The sequence below is a fragment of the Pelophylax lessonae genome, assembly GCF_965119305.1.
Source record: "Pelophylax lessonae genome assembly, chromosome: 13".
In the NCBI taxonomy this organism is placed as follows: domain Eukaryota; kingdom Metazoa; phylum Chordata; class Amphibia; order Anura; family Ranidae; genus Pelophylax; species Pelophylax lessonae.
The window spans coordinates 173148420-173167009 of record NC_138780.1 but is presented as its reverse complement, the minus strand read 5'-3'; the positions used below and the strand labels follow the sequence as shown (position 1 = coordinate 173167009).

The 18590-nt window shown below is 47.2% G+C and overlaps 1 protein-coding gene across 1 annotated transcript in view; it reads right to left on the bottom strand.

Moving 5' to 3' along the window:
* LOC309569227 (lysophosphatidylserine lipase ABHD12-like) overlaps nt 1-18590 on the bottom strand; it is a gene marked incomplete at its 5' end in the record, with an annotated part of 34640 nt that overhangs the window by 10262 nt on the left and 5788 nt on the right. The window contains 7 exons of the mRNA XM_082274980.1: nt 1584-1663; nt 3391-3428; nt 7573-7702; nt 7777-7822; nt 9434-9464; nt 15335-15454; nt 18432-18588. Coding sequence (XP_082131106.1) covers nt 1584-1663; nt 3391-3428; nt 7573-7702; nt 7777-7822; nt 9434-9464; nt 15335-15454; nt 18432-18588 — 602 coding nt within the window. The remainder of the gene's footprint in view (nt 1-1583; nt 1664-3390; nt 3429-7572; nt 7703-7776; nt 7823-9433; nt 9465-15334; nt 15455-18431; nt 18589-18590) is intronic.

Sequence of the window (18590 nt, the reverse complement as noted above, 5' to 3'; positions counted from 1 at the left end):
TTTGTATATTTTTATGCAAATAAAGTCTTTGTATGTGTTAGCATTCTCAGAGCTCTTCAATGGAAAAACTTAAACTCAATCATTTCTAGGGGTGTCCACCTTTTTTTGAACATATAGTGATTTACCCAGGGCCAGTGCAAGGATTTTTGACGCCCTAGGCGAAACCTCATTTTGCCGCCCCCTTGGCTCCACCTCCATTGCCCTGCCCATGTATTCCCCTACCCTTTTATTCACTGTTACCAAGGGGGGGGGGGGGGGGGAGGAGAAGGTGGGGGAGAAGGGGGGGGAGTAGAGGAGGGGGGGGGAGAAGAAGAAGGGGGGAGAAGAAGGAGCGGGAGGGGGGGAGGAGGAGGAGAAGGAGGAGGAGGGGGGGAGAAGGAGGAGGAGGGGGGGAGAAGAGGGAGGAGGAGGAGGGGGAGGGAGAGGGAGGAGGAGGAGGGGGGGGGAGAAGAGGGAGGAGGAGGAGGGGGGGAGAAGAGGGAGGAGGAGGAGGGGGGAGAAGAGGGAGGAGGAGGAGGGGGGGAGAAGAGGGAGGAGCAGGGGGGAGAAGAGGGAGGAGGGGGGAGAGAAGGAGGGGGAGGAAGGAGGGGGGAGAAGGAGGAGGGGGGGAGAGGGAGGAGGGGGGAGAAGAGGGAGGAGGGGGGAGAAGAGGGAGAGGGAGGGAAGTTGAGAGAGGGGGGCTTAAAACGGGTGTGTAGATGAGAGAGAGGGGGGGGGAGTTAGGGGGCAGATGAGAGAGACCCCCTAGCCCTGTCTCTATCTGCATTATCCCAGTCTCTGTTTGTCTGCAGATCTGCGTGTATGTGATGGTGAACGGTAACTTTCATGACATGCTGCCAGTCTGTCTCTTTGATCTGCTTTCAACTTTCCAGTTCCAGCGACTCCCACAGCAGCCTGCGCCTCCCACTCGTCTTCTGTCACAGCTCAGTCCCCCCAGTCAGCCTGTCCTCCAGCTCTTCGGCTCTTCACGTTAGAGTGAAGATGAAGTTAGAGCAGTCCATGCTCTGGAAGCGTGGGGTATACTGCGCCCGCTGCTTCTCATCTTTTCGGGGGGTGGGTCAGGGGGGCGAGGTAAAGGAGGAGGTGGTGCTGCAGCTGGAACTCTTCTCCCGATTCTGCCCTCAGCCGGCCCCTCGCTTATCACGGCTGTGTGGCGATGGATGTTCAGCTGCCTGCAGCCCAAAGGTGCTGCTGATTGCTGCTTCGCCGCCACAGACAGGGCCGGTGTTAGACAGCGGGGTAGAGGACGAGGCGCACTGACGAACTCCAGGCGCCCTCTCCTCCCAGTGGAAAGTAGGAAACCCAGCGTCCGTAGCTGCGCCCTAGGCAGCAGTGCGCTCTAGGTGGCTGCCTAGTTTTCCTAGTGCTAGCACCGGCCCTGGATTTACTGTAACCTGTGATGCAGGGTTAATTCAGTGCTTTTGCAGGCTGGCTGGTAGATGTGCTGGGAAATCTTTTTTTTTTTTTTTTTTTATGTGCACCTTGCTGTAAAGGCGAATTTTAGGATGGGGTGGTTGCCATTTTTGTTTGTACATATAGTGGTTTAAAGTTTTATGTTATAGTTTTATGCAACAGTCACGTACCTTTCCGAAAGGGTGATACGCTCCAGCATCTCGGATGTTGGTATACGGGGCCTCCAAAATCACTGCGTCAGCTGCATTCCCTGTATGGAGACAAATCACAAATTATAAACAGCAATGGCAACATTTCTACAATGGATCCAACATTCCTATGATGGCCAATTATAATGTATCAAGGGGAGTTTTTCATTTACAATCCTAGCTCGAACCTCTTTATATCTAACAAAGATTAATTTGAAGAATTTAGGTTTTCATGCTATCACTCTACCCCTGCCTAACACTCCCCAATGCTTATGTTTTCCTGTATATTGGCAGACTGGCAGCTTAAGCAAAGCAGTTTTTTTACTGGAAATTTTGTCTATATATCAAACAGATGTATATACACTATATTGTCAAAAGTATTGGGACGCCTGCCTTTACACACACATGAACTTTAATGGCATCCCAGTCTTAGTCTGTAGGGTCCAATATTGAGTTGGCCCACCCTTTGCAGCTATAACAGCTTCAGCTCTTCTGGGAAGGCTGTCCACAAGGTTTAGTGAGGTTGAGGTCAGAACTCTGCAGGCCAGTCAAGTTCCTCCATCCCAAACTCGCTCATCCACGTCTTTATGGACCTTGCTTTGTGCACTGGTGTGCGGTCATGTTGGAACAGGAAGGGGCCATCCCAAAACTGTTCCCACAAAGTTGGGAACATGAAATTGTCCAAAAAGTCTTGGTATGCTGATGCCTGAAAGTAGTTGTTAAGCCACTTATATAAAATCATATTATCCCCTCTGTATTAGAACAATGAGTGTCCCTGTGCCGCTCTTATAGAAAAAAAATATACCAATCTGTACCTAAATCAGAGCGCCTCCTGACACTCAGCTGACCCCTCAGCTCTCCTTTCTGCCCGTCTGACAGCTCCAGCGGGCGGGGCCGAGCACTGCCCCTGAATTCAGCCGGGGAAGAGAGGAGAGAGAGAGCCGAGCAGTCACAATACTTGTCCAGCACCAGGGCTGCTGATAAGGCAGTACAGCCAGCCCTCCTGTACTGGGCCCGGAGCCCATCAGTTCAAAAGGGGGGTCCAGGAGGTCCAGCTGTACTGTCTTATTGCAGACACCGAAACTCTTCTGCCTCCCCTTGCAGCACTGCCAGCTTCTCTTCTTCTTTCTCCACACTGCAGCAGGATTGGTTCTAGCACATGCACCCCTTCCATCTGCTGTTAGGTGCCCCCTGTGTGCCCCTTTCCCCCGCAGCTCTTCTGGCTTCTCTCCTCCCCTTCCAGCTGCTGCTGCGGATGTTTCAGGATGGAGAGTGGGGGATGGGGGTCAGTAAATATGTCATTTACTGGTCCCCTCCATTCTTGAATGAACACAGGGAGCGATCTGTACCAATCACTCATTCAGTTTGTGAATGAGCAGGAAGCCTCGGAGCGCTTCCTATTCATTCATCTGTGCGGCCGAGGCTACAGAGAAAGGGACTGATTTATCTATGTCCTGAGTCACTTTTAGGCTGGGGGAATCTTACCGTTCAATGTCTAATATGTCTAATCTCACGTCCAATGTCTAATAAAGGAAATCTCATTCTTTAGGCGTATTGTTGATTTGTTCCAATGGCGGGGCTTAGTGGGGAAGTCCAGCCTTTATTAAAGTGAAACCAGGATCAGAGGGGTGCACAGAAGTGACATTTTTTGTTTCTGGTCCTGCTCTTGGGCAAATCTTTAACTTTTAAAAAGTTTGAATTGAAAAAATGTTTGTGGATTTTTGTTTCTCATGTGAGCTGTAATCTGGATGTCTTTTCAAAATGTGGAATTGGTATTAAAGTTGCTCACCTTTTTCTTGCAGTTTTCTGGCTGCATTTGTGGCAATACTGTCAATATGAAAACAAATAAATGTAATGTATATATATTAAATTCTTTTCTTCTTTTACACAAGTATACACATATGGACAACATGGTGATGGTGAAGTTGGAGATTTCTTGTCAATGGCAGAATTTATTCTGTGGAGAGTACTGAGAATACAAAGAAGCTATTGGAAGGGTAAATTTTGTTTAACTCCCAGAGTTCACCCCTCCCCCCCTTCCCTCCTCCCACTCCCCTCCTTCCTCCTCCTCCTCCCCCTCCCCTTCTTCCTCCTCCCCCCTATCCTCCGCCCCCTCCCTCCTCTTCCCCCCCTTTCCCCACTTCATCTTCCCACCCTTCCTCCTCTCCCCCCCCCTTTCCCCTCCCCCTTCCTCCTCCCTCCAACCCCCCTCCTCCCCCTTTTTCCTCCCCCCCCCTTTTTTTTGTCTAGTCTGTGTAACGATTGTGGAGAAGAGGTTATCTCCAGACTCCTCTTGTGGATTACTTGGAAGTATCCTGGGAACCAGAGGCGTAACTACAGGGGATGCAGGGGTTGCAATTGCAACCGGGCCCGATGCTCCAGGGGGTCTGTGCGGCTCCCCTGTACACCTGGATAGGAGGGGCGGCAAGGGCAGCATGTAGAGAAATCACTGTCCTCCTTATTCCTCCTGTAGATGCTGGAGGAAAATGGAGGAGATTGGCTCCTCTGTATGCTGCCCTCGTCACTCCTCCTATCATTTCACTTGTGTTCTGCTGTCTCTGGGCCCTTGTGTGCTCCCCTGGTCCCTCCCCCCCCCCCCCCCTCCATCTATGCTCCCTCCCCTCTCCTGCCAGCTGCTGTATTGGATGTGTCACAATAGAGAACCAGGAAGGGGTCAGTAAATATGTAATTTACCAGCTCCTTCCTTTTCTGAATGGACAGAGTCATTGTCAGTGACATGGTAAAAAAATCAAATAAAATGATAAAAAATACAATTAAAATACCAAAAAATAAAAAATACTGACACCAGTGGGTGGACTTCCAGGATCGCAAAGGTCACACTTGCAACCGGACCCTGGCATTCCACCACCATGGGGAGGCCCCAAGATGGCAGGAAGGGGGCCCACTGCAGAACTTGTGAAAGGGTCCCATAATAAAGGGCCGCAACGAAAGTTAAGGGCCCCAGGATCCAATCTGAAGAGTCCCAGGCTTGAAGGGAAGGGCCCGGCCAGGGGTCCGGGGGGCCCTTCATGGTTTCTTGCAGGTCCTAGTTACGCCTCTGCTGGGAACCAATGAAATGTCACTTCATATGTGCCTCCGATACTAGATCTTGACTACCCTGCTCATGTTACTTACTCTGTTCTGTTTACAAAGAATCGCCCTCTGATGGTGATGCATTTTGGAGTTTTGTTTATACCCTGTTTCCCTGAAAATAAGCTCTACCCCGAAAATAAGACCTAGCTTTAATTTTGGGGATGGCTGCAATATAAGCCCTACCCCGAAAATAAGCCCTAGTTAAAGTCATTGTAAAAACATGCAATCCGTTTTGTAAAAAGATTATATAATATGCAGTGTGTCTCCTTTTGTAACTTTATTGTGGAATATACCTTATTTACAGTGCCGCTGGGTGCTCACATGACCCGCCGTAGATCTTCTGCTCTCCTCCCGGCCCTTTACTCTGCAGTGCTCAAAGCTGGGAAGAAGAGTTCCGGTGGGTGATGTGAGAACCCAACAGTGCTGTAAATAGGGTATTTTCCACTATAAAAATACAAGAGGAGACACACTGCACATTCTATAATCTTTTTACAAAAATAATTTTGACCAATGCTTATTTTTGGGATTACAGAAAGTCCTAATGCTGACTCCTGAGCTGGGAGAGAAGACAGGGGACACAGGAACTTTTTTTAAAACATTTTATTGTTTTATTCCAGGTTTTTTAGAACAAAGAGAGGGGTGAATGACACAGTACATGCACTGTGCTGTCTGTCATGCCCTAAAGGATCAGGATTTATTTTTTGTTAGGGTTTCAACCACTTTAGGATCGTCATGATGACATGACTGTTTTTGAATAAATGTAAATTATTGTACGTACCGTAAATAAGACATCCCCTGAAAATAAGCCCTAGTGTGTTTTTTGTAGCCAAATTTAATATAAGACCCGGTCTTATTTTCGGAGAAACACGGTATGTACCTCACTGTGTTTGTAAAATACACTTTGTATTGTACTTTATGTATTAATAGAACTTTTCTGTTAAACTCCCAGAGTTTAGTTTGGGCTAACTGATTTTCATATTTCTACACGACTCTGACTATACTGACAGTGTAGCCAGGTTGAAATGTCTTCCGGTGGATAGTGCCCAGTGATGGATGGTGGCGATGGGCCCTCTTGGGCATTGGGCTGCTGCCTTTTCTTTTCGACCTTAAAGCGGAGTTCCACCCAAAAGTGGAACTTCCGCTTTAGGGAGTCCTGACCCCCCGACATGCCACATTTGGCATGTCATTTTTTGGGGGGGGGGGAGCGGGTACCTAGTTTTGACAGGTACCCGCTCCCACTTCCGCTCGGAGCGCCGCGGCGCCCTGAGCGGAAGTTCTCCTCTCCCCCTCCCTCCCTGCAATCTTCTGGGACACGTCAGAGGTCCCAGAAGATTGCCGGCCAATCACGGCGCGCAGCGCGACTCGCGCATGCGCAGTGGGTACCCGGCTGTGAAGCCGCAAACTGTAACAGCCGGGTGCCCACAGCAGTGATGCCGGCGCCGAGGGAGAGGATCGAGGCTTCCGGCGGCCGCATCGCTGGACCGTTGGACAGGTGAGTAAATGGCTGGAACTCCGCTTTAAGGTAATTTCAGCATGTAGACTTAGATACAAAGAAAGGAGTGCCCGGTGTTCAGAGAAATGTGACTTCTAAAATATGGTTCATTGACCTTTCATAAAAATTAGCAACATGTACATCAAGCCAACGTGTTTCGGGGGAATAGACTCCCCCTTCTTCAGGGCTGTTGCTGTGTACTTATTGGTGGGAAAGATTCCCATGAGTGGTTAGATTGGATCAAGTTTGGATTGCTGCCTATACAAAGAAAGCCGGCATCCTGCCATTCAGAAACCTTGATCCAACATAACCACTGAAACGTGTTGGCTTGGTGTACATGTTGCTAATTTTTATTAAAAGGTCCATGAACCAGATTTTAGAAGTCCCATTTCTCTGGACACCAGGCGCTCCTTTCTTTTTATCTAAGACAAACTATGATGCTTGTGTTGGAGACCCCGCTGGACTGACTGGATTGGTCACTGGTCCCGAGTTGGTATTTGTGTGGGCAAAAAGGAAGAAATGTCTTCCGGTGGATAGTGCCCTGTGATGGATGGTGGCGATGGGCCCTCTTGGGGATTGGGCTGTTGCCTTTTCTGTGTGACCTTAAGGTCATTTCAGCATGTAGACTAAAGGCCCGTACACACTTGACAGAAATCGGACGAAATATCCTCCGATTTTTCTCTCTCTTGCTCAGCGGTCATAACCATTTTTAGTTGACAGTGCATAAATGTTCACGAAATTTCTCATCCCATTTTTTTTTTTGGGACATTTGTTCCTAGACTTCCGGGTCATCAGCAATTTCAGATCATGCACGGTCTTTCGTATCTGATTGTTCGCGGACGTACTGCATACACATTAAACAAAAATTGGTCATCTGGAGATGGCTGCTGAAAGCTGTGTACGATTTTACCTCGGGCGGGAATTTTCGGAAGATTTTCTACTAGTGTGTACCCCACTTAAGATACAAAGAAAGGAATGCCAGGATCTTTAATAAAAATTAGCAACATGTACATCAAGCCAACGTGTTTCGGGGGGGAATAGACTCCCCTTTCTTCAGGGCTGGTGTGGTTATATTGGATCAAGGACGGATTGCTTCCTAAACAAAGAAAGTCGGCATCCTGCCATTCAGAAACCTTGATCCAACATAACCACTAATGGGAATCTTTTCCACTGAATAGTACTCAGTACAATCCTAAAGAACGGGGAGTCTATTCCCCCGAAATCCGTTGGCTTGATGTACATGTTACTAATTTTTATTAAAAGGTCCATGAACCATATTTTAGAAGTCACATTTCTCTGGACATCAGGCGCTCCTTTCTTTTTATCTAACACAAACTATTAAGTCCATGAACAAGATTAAGCAAGGGCCAAGTTACCAGAACTTACCCGGTGCCAAGAGAATGCCCCCATAGGCAGACAGGGTTTCCGTGGCTGCGAGCCTTTACCCATTCATATAAAGAGACAGAATCGTGGGTCACACCGGCCTCACTCGGTTCACCAGTGGAGTCAGCAAAACCTAAGGAACAATGAATAGTGAGGATACGCAGAGGTTGTCACTCAGCCACAATTAGGGATCAGGGAGTCACTAACCTCTGTAGTCCAGAGCCAAGACGTGGAAGCCGGCTTCACTGAGAACCTGCATGAGATTCCACATCACATCAGGACAACAAATACAGTGTAACAGCAAAAAATCATAAATCCCTTCTAATTCATTTATATAATTCTCATATTTTTTGCCTCTTTATTAAATGACCCGATATAATAAAGTGGTTCAGCTCCTAAAGCGGAGTTCCAGCCATTTACTCACCTGTCCAACGGTCCAGCGATACGGCCGCCGGAAGCCTCGATCCTCTCCCTCGGCGCCGGCATCACTGCTGTGGGCACCCGGCTGTTACAGTTTGCGGCTTCACAGCCGGGTACCCACTGCGCATGCCCGAGTCGCGCTGCGCGCCGTGATTGGCCGGCAATCTTCTGGGACCTCTGACGTGTCCCAGAAGATTGCAGGGAGGGAGGGGGGAGAGGAGAACTTCCGCTCAGGGCGCCGCGGCGCTCCAAGCGGAAGTGGGAGCGGGTACCTGTCAAAACTAGGTACCCGCTCCCCCCCCAAAAAATGACATGCCAAATGTGGCATGTCGGGGGGTCAGGACTCCCTAAAGCGGAAGTTCCACTTTTGGGTGGAACTCCGCTTAACATAAACCTAAACTCCTTTAAGAGGGCGTGGCAGGGGGTGTGTCCTATGCCTACAAGCACATACTTTCTCTAGTAGGTGTCTCTCATTCCCATTTCAAAAAGTTGGGAGTTATGCTTGTGCAGGGTGACAGGTCTTGTCTCCGCCCCCTCCTGTAGTTTTCTGCAGGCAGCCTGTGGTGGGTGGAGCCTACTGGGCCCCTCCCACAGCTCTGCTCTCTCTCCTTGTGCAGGGGGACAGGTCTTGTCTTGGCCCCCTCCTGTAGTTTTCTGCAGGCAGTCTGTGGTGGGTGGAGCCTACTGGGCCCCTCCCACAGCTCTGCTCTCTCTCCTTGTGCAGGGTGACAGGTCTTGTCTCCGCCCCCTCCTGTAATTTTCTGCAGGCAGTCTGTGGTGGGTGGAGCCTACTGGGCCCCTCCCACAGCTCTGCTCTCTCTCCTTGTGCAGCGTGACAAGTCTTGTCTCCGCCCCCCTCCTGTCGTTTTCTGCAGGCAGCATGTGGTGGGTAAATCCTACTGGGCCCCTCCCACAGCTCTGCTCTCTCTCCTTGTGCAGGGTGACAGGTCTTGTCTCCGCCCCCTCCTGTAGTTTTCTGCAGGCAGTCTGTGGTGGGTGGAGCCTACTGGGCCCCTCCCACAGCTCTGCTCTCTCTCCTTGTGCAGGGTGACAGGTCTTGTCTCCGCCCCCTCCTGTAGTTTTCTGCAGGCAGTCTGTGGTGGGTGGAGCCTACTGGGCCCCCCCCCCACAGCTCTGCTCTCTCTCCTTGTGCAGCGTGACAGGTCTTGTCTCCGCCCCCTCCTGTAGTTTTCTGTAGGCAGTCTATAGTGGGTGGGGTTTCTGAGCCCCCTCCCATAGCTCTCTTCTCTGCACTGACTATGTACAGCACAGTGATGACATTGCTGCTACTTTAACAAGGTAATATCTGGGTTTGCAAAAGGCATTTGGTGCACACAAAGTGGATTTATATCCTTTGTAGCTATGGAGGATTATATTTAAAAGAAAGTTCTGTGCCCGGAGTTCCGCTTTAAAGGCAGTCACAGAGATGGAGAACAGTGCTCACCTTCATTAGCTGCACTCTGTGATCGACAGCCCTGGGGGGAGATAGAAAGAAGAAGATGAGGGGTGTGCAGGCATGAAGAATAGGCTTGCTGTGTCTTGTAGAGAAATTCCAATGGGTCTAAGTGTCTGATAGAATACTATATACAGGGGTGTACAGTGCAATCACCTACAGGACCAATCAGAAATCATCTGGCTGACAGTAAACTGAAGTGTGCTGAAGGAGACGGCGCTGCATCCTCTGAGCCAATGAATGTGCAGGACTGCTGCAGACACAGATATGGGAACAATGTATCATATGACACTTTATCCTCATAAGCAACACTGTGCACCCCTATAGTGGAAGAGGACTCCTTCAGTGCCGGTTCACATTTCTGCGATCACAGGCATCGCATATGATTCGGAGCGCACTGCCCCTAAAATTACATGCGATCTCTGTGCGGTGCAAATTCAGCCATACAGTTTGTATGACTGAATTCGCACCGCAATCGCACCCAACACGCACAGGACCCTTTTTTTGGTCCGCAGCAGAATCGGATCCCATGGTGCGATCCGATTCTGTGCGAACTTGCAGATCACACTGCGATATGCGATCTGATCTGGGGGTGTCGTTAACTTTTAATTGACACCCCCAGCGTATCGCATATGGCAGTGTGAACTGCCAGGGGTGCGGATGCGATGCGGGAACACGCTGTATATTCGCAGCGTTCCCGCATCGCAGAAATGTGAACCGGCACTCCATTCATTCACACCTGAGCGTATTGTTTTCAGGCGTTTTTTCAGGCGTTTTTTGTAGGTGTTTGGGTAACTCCACTTTCATGGGAAAAAAAAAATTGCAAAGAAAAAAGAAAAAAAAAAAAAAAACAGCATATACAGCTGCGACACAAGTCATATTGTAATTTAATGTTATTAACCACTTCTGGACCGGAAGATTTTCCCCCTTAATGACCAAGCCATTTTTTTTGCGATTTGGCACTGCGTTACTTTAACTAACAATTGTGCGGTCGTGCGACGCTGTACCCAAATAAAATTGACGTCCTCTTTTCCCCACAAATAGAGCTTTCTTTTGGTGGTATTTGATCACCTCTGCGATTTTTATTTTTTGCGCTATAAACAGAAAAAGAGCGACAATTTTGAAAAAATAACAACTATTTTTTACATTCTGCTATATAACATTGCCAATAAAAAATTTTTCAAAACTAATTTTTTCATCATTTGAGGCCAATTTGTATTCTGCTACATATTTTTGGTTAAAAAAAAAAATAAATCCCAATAAGTGTTTATTGATTAGCTTGCACAAAAGTTATCGCGTCTACAAACTAGGGGAAGGATTTATTTCATTTTTTTTACTAATCATGGCGGCGATCAGCGATTTTTAGTGGGACATTGCGGCGGACAGATCGGACACTAACTGACATTTTTGACACTTTTGGGGGGCCCAGTGACATCACTACAGTAATCAGTGCTAAAAATATGCACTGCTACTGTAATAATGACACTGGCAGGGAAGGGGTTAACCCAGGGGTAATCAAAGGGTTAAATGTATGCCGGGGGTGTTTTCTAACTGTGAGGGGGATGGGATAATAGAATCGACACAGAGACCGGTGTTCCTAAATAGGAGGAAGACAGGAGCCCTGTGTTGATTGCTGACAGAACAATGGTCTGGTGTGTTTACAACAGCAGACAGCTGTTCTCTCTTCCTGGGAAGTGACTGCGGGTGCCCGGCGGCAATCACGGCCACTGGCCCCGCAGATCAGCTTCCCCTCTCACAAATCGCCACGTGCGCACCCCCATGCTCGCTCCGGAGGAGCGATGTAAGGGTACGGCGATTCGCACAGCCGAGCCACCTTGCCGCAGTATATCTGAGGCGGGTGGTCCGCAAGAGGTTAAAGGGTAACTCCACTTTCGTGGGAAGAAAAAATTGCAATAAAAAAGAAAAACCCATAATATGGCGTATACAACTGCGGCACAAGTGATATTGTAATTGAATGCTATTAAAAATGACCTTTCCTTTCTGCAGCCACTGTATTTTCTGTAAAATACAATATGTCTACCTGGAGGCGCTCTGTACACAGAATATGTACAGAACCCCCCCCCCCAGAATATGTACAGAACCCCCCCCCCAGAATATGTATAGAACCCCCCCCAGAATATGTACAGAACCCCCCCCCCCAGAATATGTATAGAACCCCCCCCCAGAATATGTACAGAACCCCCCCCCCAGAATATGTATAGTACCCCCCCCAGAATATGTACAGAACCCCCCCCCCCCCAGAATATGTATAGAACCCCCCCCCCCCCGCCAGGAACATAATTTCCTGCTTGTGTGATTGGCTCACTGATTTTCCCAGAAGGCTGCACTAAGATACATATCAGACTTCAGGCATCCCCTGCAACAAAACTTATATTTTTGGTCAGATACTCCTAAAAGGAAAATCACGTCCAAAGGAATGCAGACCCTGGAACTTTCCTCATTAGAACCCTGCAGGTGCAGCAGCTGATTTTATAATTTTAAAATCACTCCTATTCACATTAAAGCGGTTGTAAACCACTGTTTTTTTTTTTGGCCTGCAAGATAAAGGCATAATGTGCTAGTATGCATCACATACTAGCACATTATGTGAACCTTACCTGAAAACTAAGCCCTCCAGCGATGCGTTGTAGTCGCTGGAGGCAGCGTCCATTTTCTCCCGGTCTTCCTTTCAGGCTGGACCTGCGATGACGTCACTCCTGCGCATTGGCGGGGGAATCGTCATTCATGGCACAGCTATCTGAAGGAAAGGCACGGGTGGCCATTCATCTAGACTCTAGAGTGTATGCGTCGATGACGTCATCGGCTGCATGCAATGTAAATATCTCCTAAATGGTGCAAGTTTAGGAGATATTTACAGTACTTATAGGTAGGCCTTATTATGGAATTACCTATAGGTAGAAATTATTCTTTAGATTTTACTTCCTCTTTAAGGTGTTCACATGGACACAGACAAACACACAGGGATTTCTTCAGAATAATAAAAGGTAGGAATCTGCAACAAAGTTTGTTAAAATCCCTGCAATGTACAGAGATCACCCAGAGGGAATTTTTTTGTTTAATACAAAAGTGGAGTTATGCTTTAACATATAACTAGAGGCAAAACACTTTTAGATAGAATGGAGAGGGATTAGAACACCTGCCGGGTCTTTGTTGCTGTCTGTGTCTCCATAGAACACCTTGTATTTTTTTTTTCATTAAATTCCCATCTGTCCCATAGCAGTTTGTACAGAATCACGTGTATATATCCGAGATTCTGCACTTTCACCTGCAGGGGGCGCATGCCCTGCCACCAGCGGGCTGCTTTTATTGTGAATATTCACAGCAAAAGTCTGACCTGTGGGTGCCGGCCACTGGATGTTCTCCGGCACCCGCTGATCGTCAGGAAACTACACAGAGCGGGGATCTGCCTATGTAGACAAGGCAGATCTCCATTCTGACAGGGGGGGAGGGATGGATTCTATATTCCTGCACAGCAGGGACTACAATCCATTTCTTCTCCTAGTGAAAGCGGGACATACAATACACACAAACACTGGTTAGGGACACAGTTAACCCTTTGATTGCCCTAGATGTTAACCCCTTCCCAGCCGGTGTCATTAGTACAGTGACAGTGCATATTTTTAGCACTGATCACTGCATTAGTGTCACTGGTTCCCGCAAAGTGTCACTTTGTGTTCCATTGTCCGCCACAATATCGCAGTCCTGCTATAAGTCGCTGATCCCCCGCCACTACTAGTAAAAAAATTCCATGAATATATCCCATAGTTTGTTGTAGACACTATAATGTTCATGCAAACCAATCAATATACACTTATTGAGATTTCTTTTTACCAAAAATATGTAACAGAATACATATTGGCCTAAATTGATAAATAAAAATAAAACTAAAAAAATTTAAAAAAGTCAAATTTCTTCTATTGGATATATTTTATAGCAGAAAGTAAAAAACTATTGTTTTTTTTTTTTTTTCAGGGCCAGTTTACACCATAGAAACGCAGTCCGGATGTGTTCCAGATGCTTTTCTGCATGCGTGTTTTTGATGCGTTCCAGTGCGTTTTTGACACATTTTTGATGCAGTCCAGTAAATTTTTCCCCCTCTTTTTCTTAACCTTAAGGGTTAGCTCACACCATATGCAGTCCAGTGCGTTTTTTTTCTGCATCAAAAATGCAAGGAAAGTAGGGTATATGTTTTCCAATGGCATAGTTCACACTAGTGCTTGCAGTTCCAGTGCATTCCAGTAAAAAAGGTAGAACATGCTGCATTTTTCCTGCACTGGGACGCTGTATAACACATCAAAAACGCACTGGAACGAACCTAAATGCACCAAAAAACGCACTGGAACGCACCTAAATGCACCAAAAAACGCACTGGAACACACATGTCCTTATTTAAGATTAAGGAAAAAGAGGGGGGAAAAATGCACTGGACTGCATCAAAAACGTGCATGCAGAAAAATATCTGGAGCGCATCCGGACTGCGTTTCCATGGTGTTTACTGGCCCTAAATAAGGACACGTGTGTTCCAGTGTGTTTTTGATGCGTTTTACAGTGTTCCAGTACAGTCCAGTGCAGGAAAAATGCAGCATGTTCTACTTTATTTTTTTCTGGAACTGGAACGCAATGGAACTGCAAGCACTGGTGTGAACTATGCCATTGGAAACCATATTACCCGTATATACTCGAGTAGAAGTCGACCTGAATATAAGCCGAGGCACCCAATTTTACCACAAAAAAGTGTGAAAACTTATTGACTCGAGTATAAGCCTAGGGTGGGAAATGCAGCAGCTACTGGACCCAACTGGACTACCACGAGACCCAAAACAGGAGCTGCGGGCATGGTATAGGCATTGCACAGGTCATGGTAAGGGCATGGCACAGGTGATGGTACAGGCATGGCACAGGTCATGGTCCAGGCACGCAACAGGTCATGGTACAGGAGATGGTATAGGCATAGCACAGGTGATGGTATAGGCATGGCACAGTATGTACAGGCATGGCATAGGAGATGCAGTGCTGGGGGCATGGTACAGGAGAATGTCCTGTACCATGCCCGCAGCACTGCATGAGGAAATGCAGGGGCTGCGGAGGAGTCTCCCTTACCTTTAAAAAATCGCGCCGCCCGGCGCCAGTACGTCACTGCGAATGTGCCGCCGATGCTCGGGAAAGCCCGTACACAATCGGCTATTCCCGGGCATGCGGCACATGCGCGGTGACACATCGGCGCCAGGGCGGCGCCGTTTTTAAAAAGACAGTGACTCGAGTATAAGCTGAGGGGGGCATTTGCAGCATGAAAAAACATGCTGAAAATCTCGGCTTATACTCGAGTATATACGGTACCTACTTTCCATGCGTTTTTGATGCAGAAAAATAACGCACTGCACTGCATATGGTGTTATCTGGCCCTAAAATTGTCAGTATTTTTATAGTGCAAAAAATAAAAAAAGCAGAGGTGATCAAATACCACCAAAAGAAAGCTCTATTGGGAAAAAAAAAGGATATCAATTTTATTTGGGTACAGCGTTGCATGACCGCGCTATTGTCAGGTAAAGTAACGCAAAAAATGGCCTGGTCATGAAGGGGGGGGGGTAAATCTCCTGGAGGGGCAAGTGGTTAAATACAAAGTGTTCTCTGATTGGACAAGGTGGAAATAAGGAAGGGGGGGGCGGTAGACTTTTGCAAAGACACTTTGACTTTCCCCCTGAATAAGTGAGGTGTCAATGTCTCTATAAAGCAAGCACACGATCTGATTTATAAAAGAAGAATATAATGGAATGTTTTCTTAATATTCCATCCAGACTGCGGCCCGTCACATGAAACGCACAGAATAAAGTGACAGCGGTCCCCGGTTACGGCGGATCAGCCTGTAATCACCTTGTTCCCCCATTGCCATGGAGATAAATTATAATTGGGTTGTCATCTGCGAGAGAGTCTTCAAACCAGCGGCGGCCCTTTCCTCTCGCCTCTTCCCCCCTGCTGGCAGGCACGGTATGCCTAGGAGAAGAAATCAGTGTGATTAATATGCATGCTTCGTGTACAGGAGCCGACCGTCTCCGCTCTCTCATCTCCCTAAAATCCACCGCAATAAAACAAATTATCATTAAGCCAATCGTCCGTGAAGTCAGCCGCCATGCTTGGAAACGGCGTTCTTATAATGAACCCCCAATCTGTATGAGATCTCATAATTACACAAATATTTGTTTCCTACAAATAGATTCATTTCCAGAGAATCTGTTCATTCCCGCTGCTAATGTTCATTGTTCAGATAATTGATCCAACCCTTGTTCTCTGTCACTATAGGTATTCCAAATCTATTCTACTAGACCAGGGGGCTCCTAACAGTGGCCCTTTGCTTGCCTTTTTCCGGCCTTTGGGGCACTATTCCTCCCACTGATACCAATGATGGGGTATTATTCCTCCCACTGATACCAATGATGGGGTATTATTCCTCCCACTGATACCAATGATGGGGTATTATTTCCCCCACTGACACCAGAGTTGTTGAACTAATTCTCCCACTGACATCAATTATGGAGCAATGTTCCTCCCACCAACACCAAAGATGGGCCGCTATTCCTCTCACTAACACCACAGTTGCGGAACAAATTCTCCCACTGACATCAACTATGGGGCACTATTCTTCCCCCGACACCAATGATGGGGCACTATTCCTCCCATCGACATCAATGATGGGGCACTATTCCTCCCACTGACACCAATGATGGGGCACTATTCCTCCCACTGATACCAATGATGGGGCACTATTCCTCCCACTGATACCCACTATGCGGCACTATTCCTCCCGCCGACACCAATTATGGGGCACTATTCTTCCCCCGACACCAATAATGGGGCACTATTCCTCTCACTGATACCAATGATGGGGCATTATTCCTCCCACTGATACCAATAATGGGGCACTATTCCTCCCACTGACACCAATAATGGGGCACTATTCCTCCCACTGACACCAATAATGGGGCACTATTCCTCTCACTGATACCAATGATGGGGCATTATTCCTCCCACTGATACCAATGATGGGGCACTATTCCTCCCACTGATACAAATGATGGGGCACTATTCCTCCCACTAACACCAATGATGGGGCACTATTCCTCCCACTGACACCAATAATGGGGCACTATTTCTCCCACTGATACCAATAATGGGGCACTATTCCTCCCACTGATACCCACTATGAGGCACTATTCCTCCCACTGACACCAATGATGGGGCACTATTCCTCCCACTGACACCAATGATGGGGCACTATTCCTCTCACTGATACCAATGATGGGGCAATATTCCTCCCACTGACACCAATGATGGGGCACTATTCCTCCCACTGACACCAATGATGGGGTATTATTCCTCCCACTGACACCCACTATGGGGCACTATTCCTCCCACTGATACCAATGATGGGGCACTATTTCTCCCACTGATACCAATAATGGGGCACTATTCCTCCCACTGATACCCACTATGAGGCACTATTCCTCCCACTGACACCAATGATGGGGCACTATTCCTCCCACTGACACCAATGATGGGGCACTATTCCTCTCACTGATACCAATGATGGGGCAATATTCCTCCCACTGACACCAATGATGGGGCACTATTCCTCCCACTGATACCAATGATGGGGTATTATTCCTCCCACTGACACCCACTATGGGGCACTATTCCTCCCACTGATACCAATGATGGGGCACTATTCTTCCGACTGACACCAATGATGGGGCATTATCCCTCTCGCTGACACCAATGATGGGGCATTATCCTTCTCACTGACACCAATGATGGGGCACTATTCCTCCCACTGACACCAATGATGGGGCACTATTCCTCCCACTGACACCAATGATGGGGCACTATTCCTCCCACCGATACCAACAACAGGGCGCTATTCCTACCCTAATAACAAAGATGCATTGTTTACTTCCACTGATGCCAGGACAATTTCTACTCACAATGGCCACAGTTCGGCCCCCCTAAAGTCTGATGAACAGTAAACTGGCCCTTTGTTTAGAAAGTTTGGAGTCCCCTGTACTAGAATATCTGAAGAAATATACAGTACTGTGCAAAAGTTTTAGGCAGGTGTCAAGAAATTTGTTCCATTTCTCTACTTGGCTGTTTTGTTAAATTTAAACTATAACGAGAACCTGTGTTGATGTAAAGAACCAAAAATGTAATATATTGCAGTTTACCAATTCTTAGATGTGGTGGCTGCATTAGTTTTCTTTTTTAGTCTCTTTTTCCCTCTGTTTTCAACTGGTGATCTGGCCAATGACACACTTCCTATATTAGAGTACCCCCATTCTAGATGAAGGACCACAGGGGGCACAGCAACATTGTCCGGGGGGGGGGGGGGGGAGTGTTAGATGTACTAGCAGATTCAGATTCAGATACACTAACAAATCGAAACCAAACTCCATCTAGACATTGCAGTTACAGCAAACAATTTTGGGATAAAGGTTATACATAAATTAATAAATAAGGGCTGATCATTGTAAGCACCCCTGTCAGTGGTAAATGGTTTGTCTCAACACTCTTAAATACAAGTAAACGATCACCTTGTAAAACAACCTATTCAGTTTAAAATAGAAATGAAAGGCAAAACATTTGTGTACAGATTTATAAAAAAAAAAAAAAAAACCATTATAAATGCCTTTTTTTTTTATAAGTGATCATATTCCCTCTGTTCTCAGATGCATAAGAGCTGGGGGAGGAGAAGCAGCAGCACACTGAGCTTCCCAGTAAATGGCTGTGCAGGGAGAGGGGGGGAAGGGTGTCAGGACAAGTATGATCATAGGAGGAGAGCAGGCTGAGTTCCCAGCACAGCTAGAGAACTGACCACAGTGTGCTCTCCTGCTTAGTGTGGTCATTTATACTGTACATATCATAAAAATGCGTGGCCAACTATGCTGCCAAGCTTATCCTTCCACCATGTCTGACCACTCACCAGACCCCGATGGTCACCCCTTCGTCAGATGTGAGATAGAAATTTGTGGTGTGGTTCAGGAGTGCTCCAGGATTCTTGTAGTCCACAAATAGAGGAACTTTTACTAAAAAAAAAAAAAAAAAGTTTGCAAAAAAGTTAAAATGATAAAATGTGGGCCCT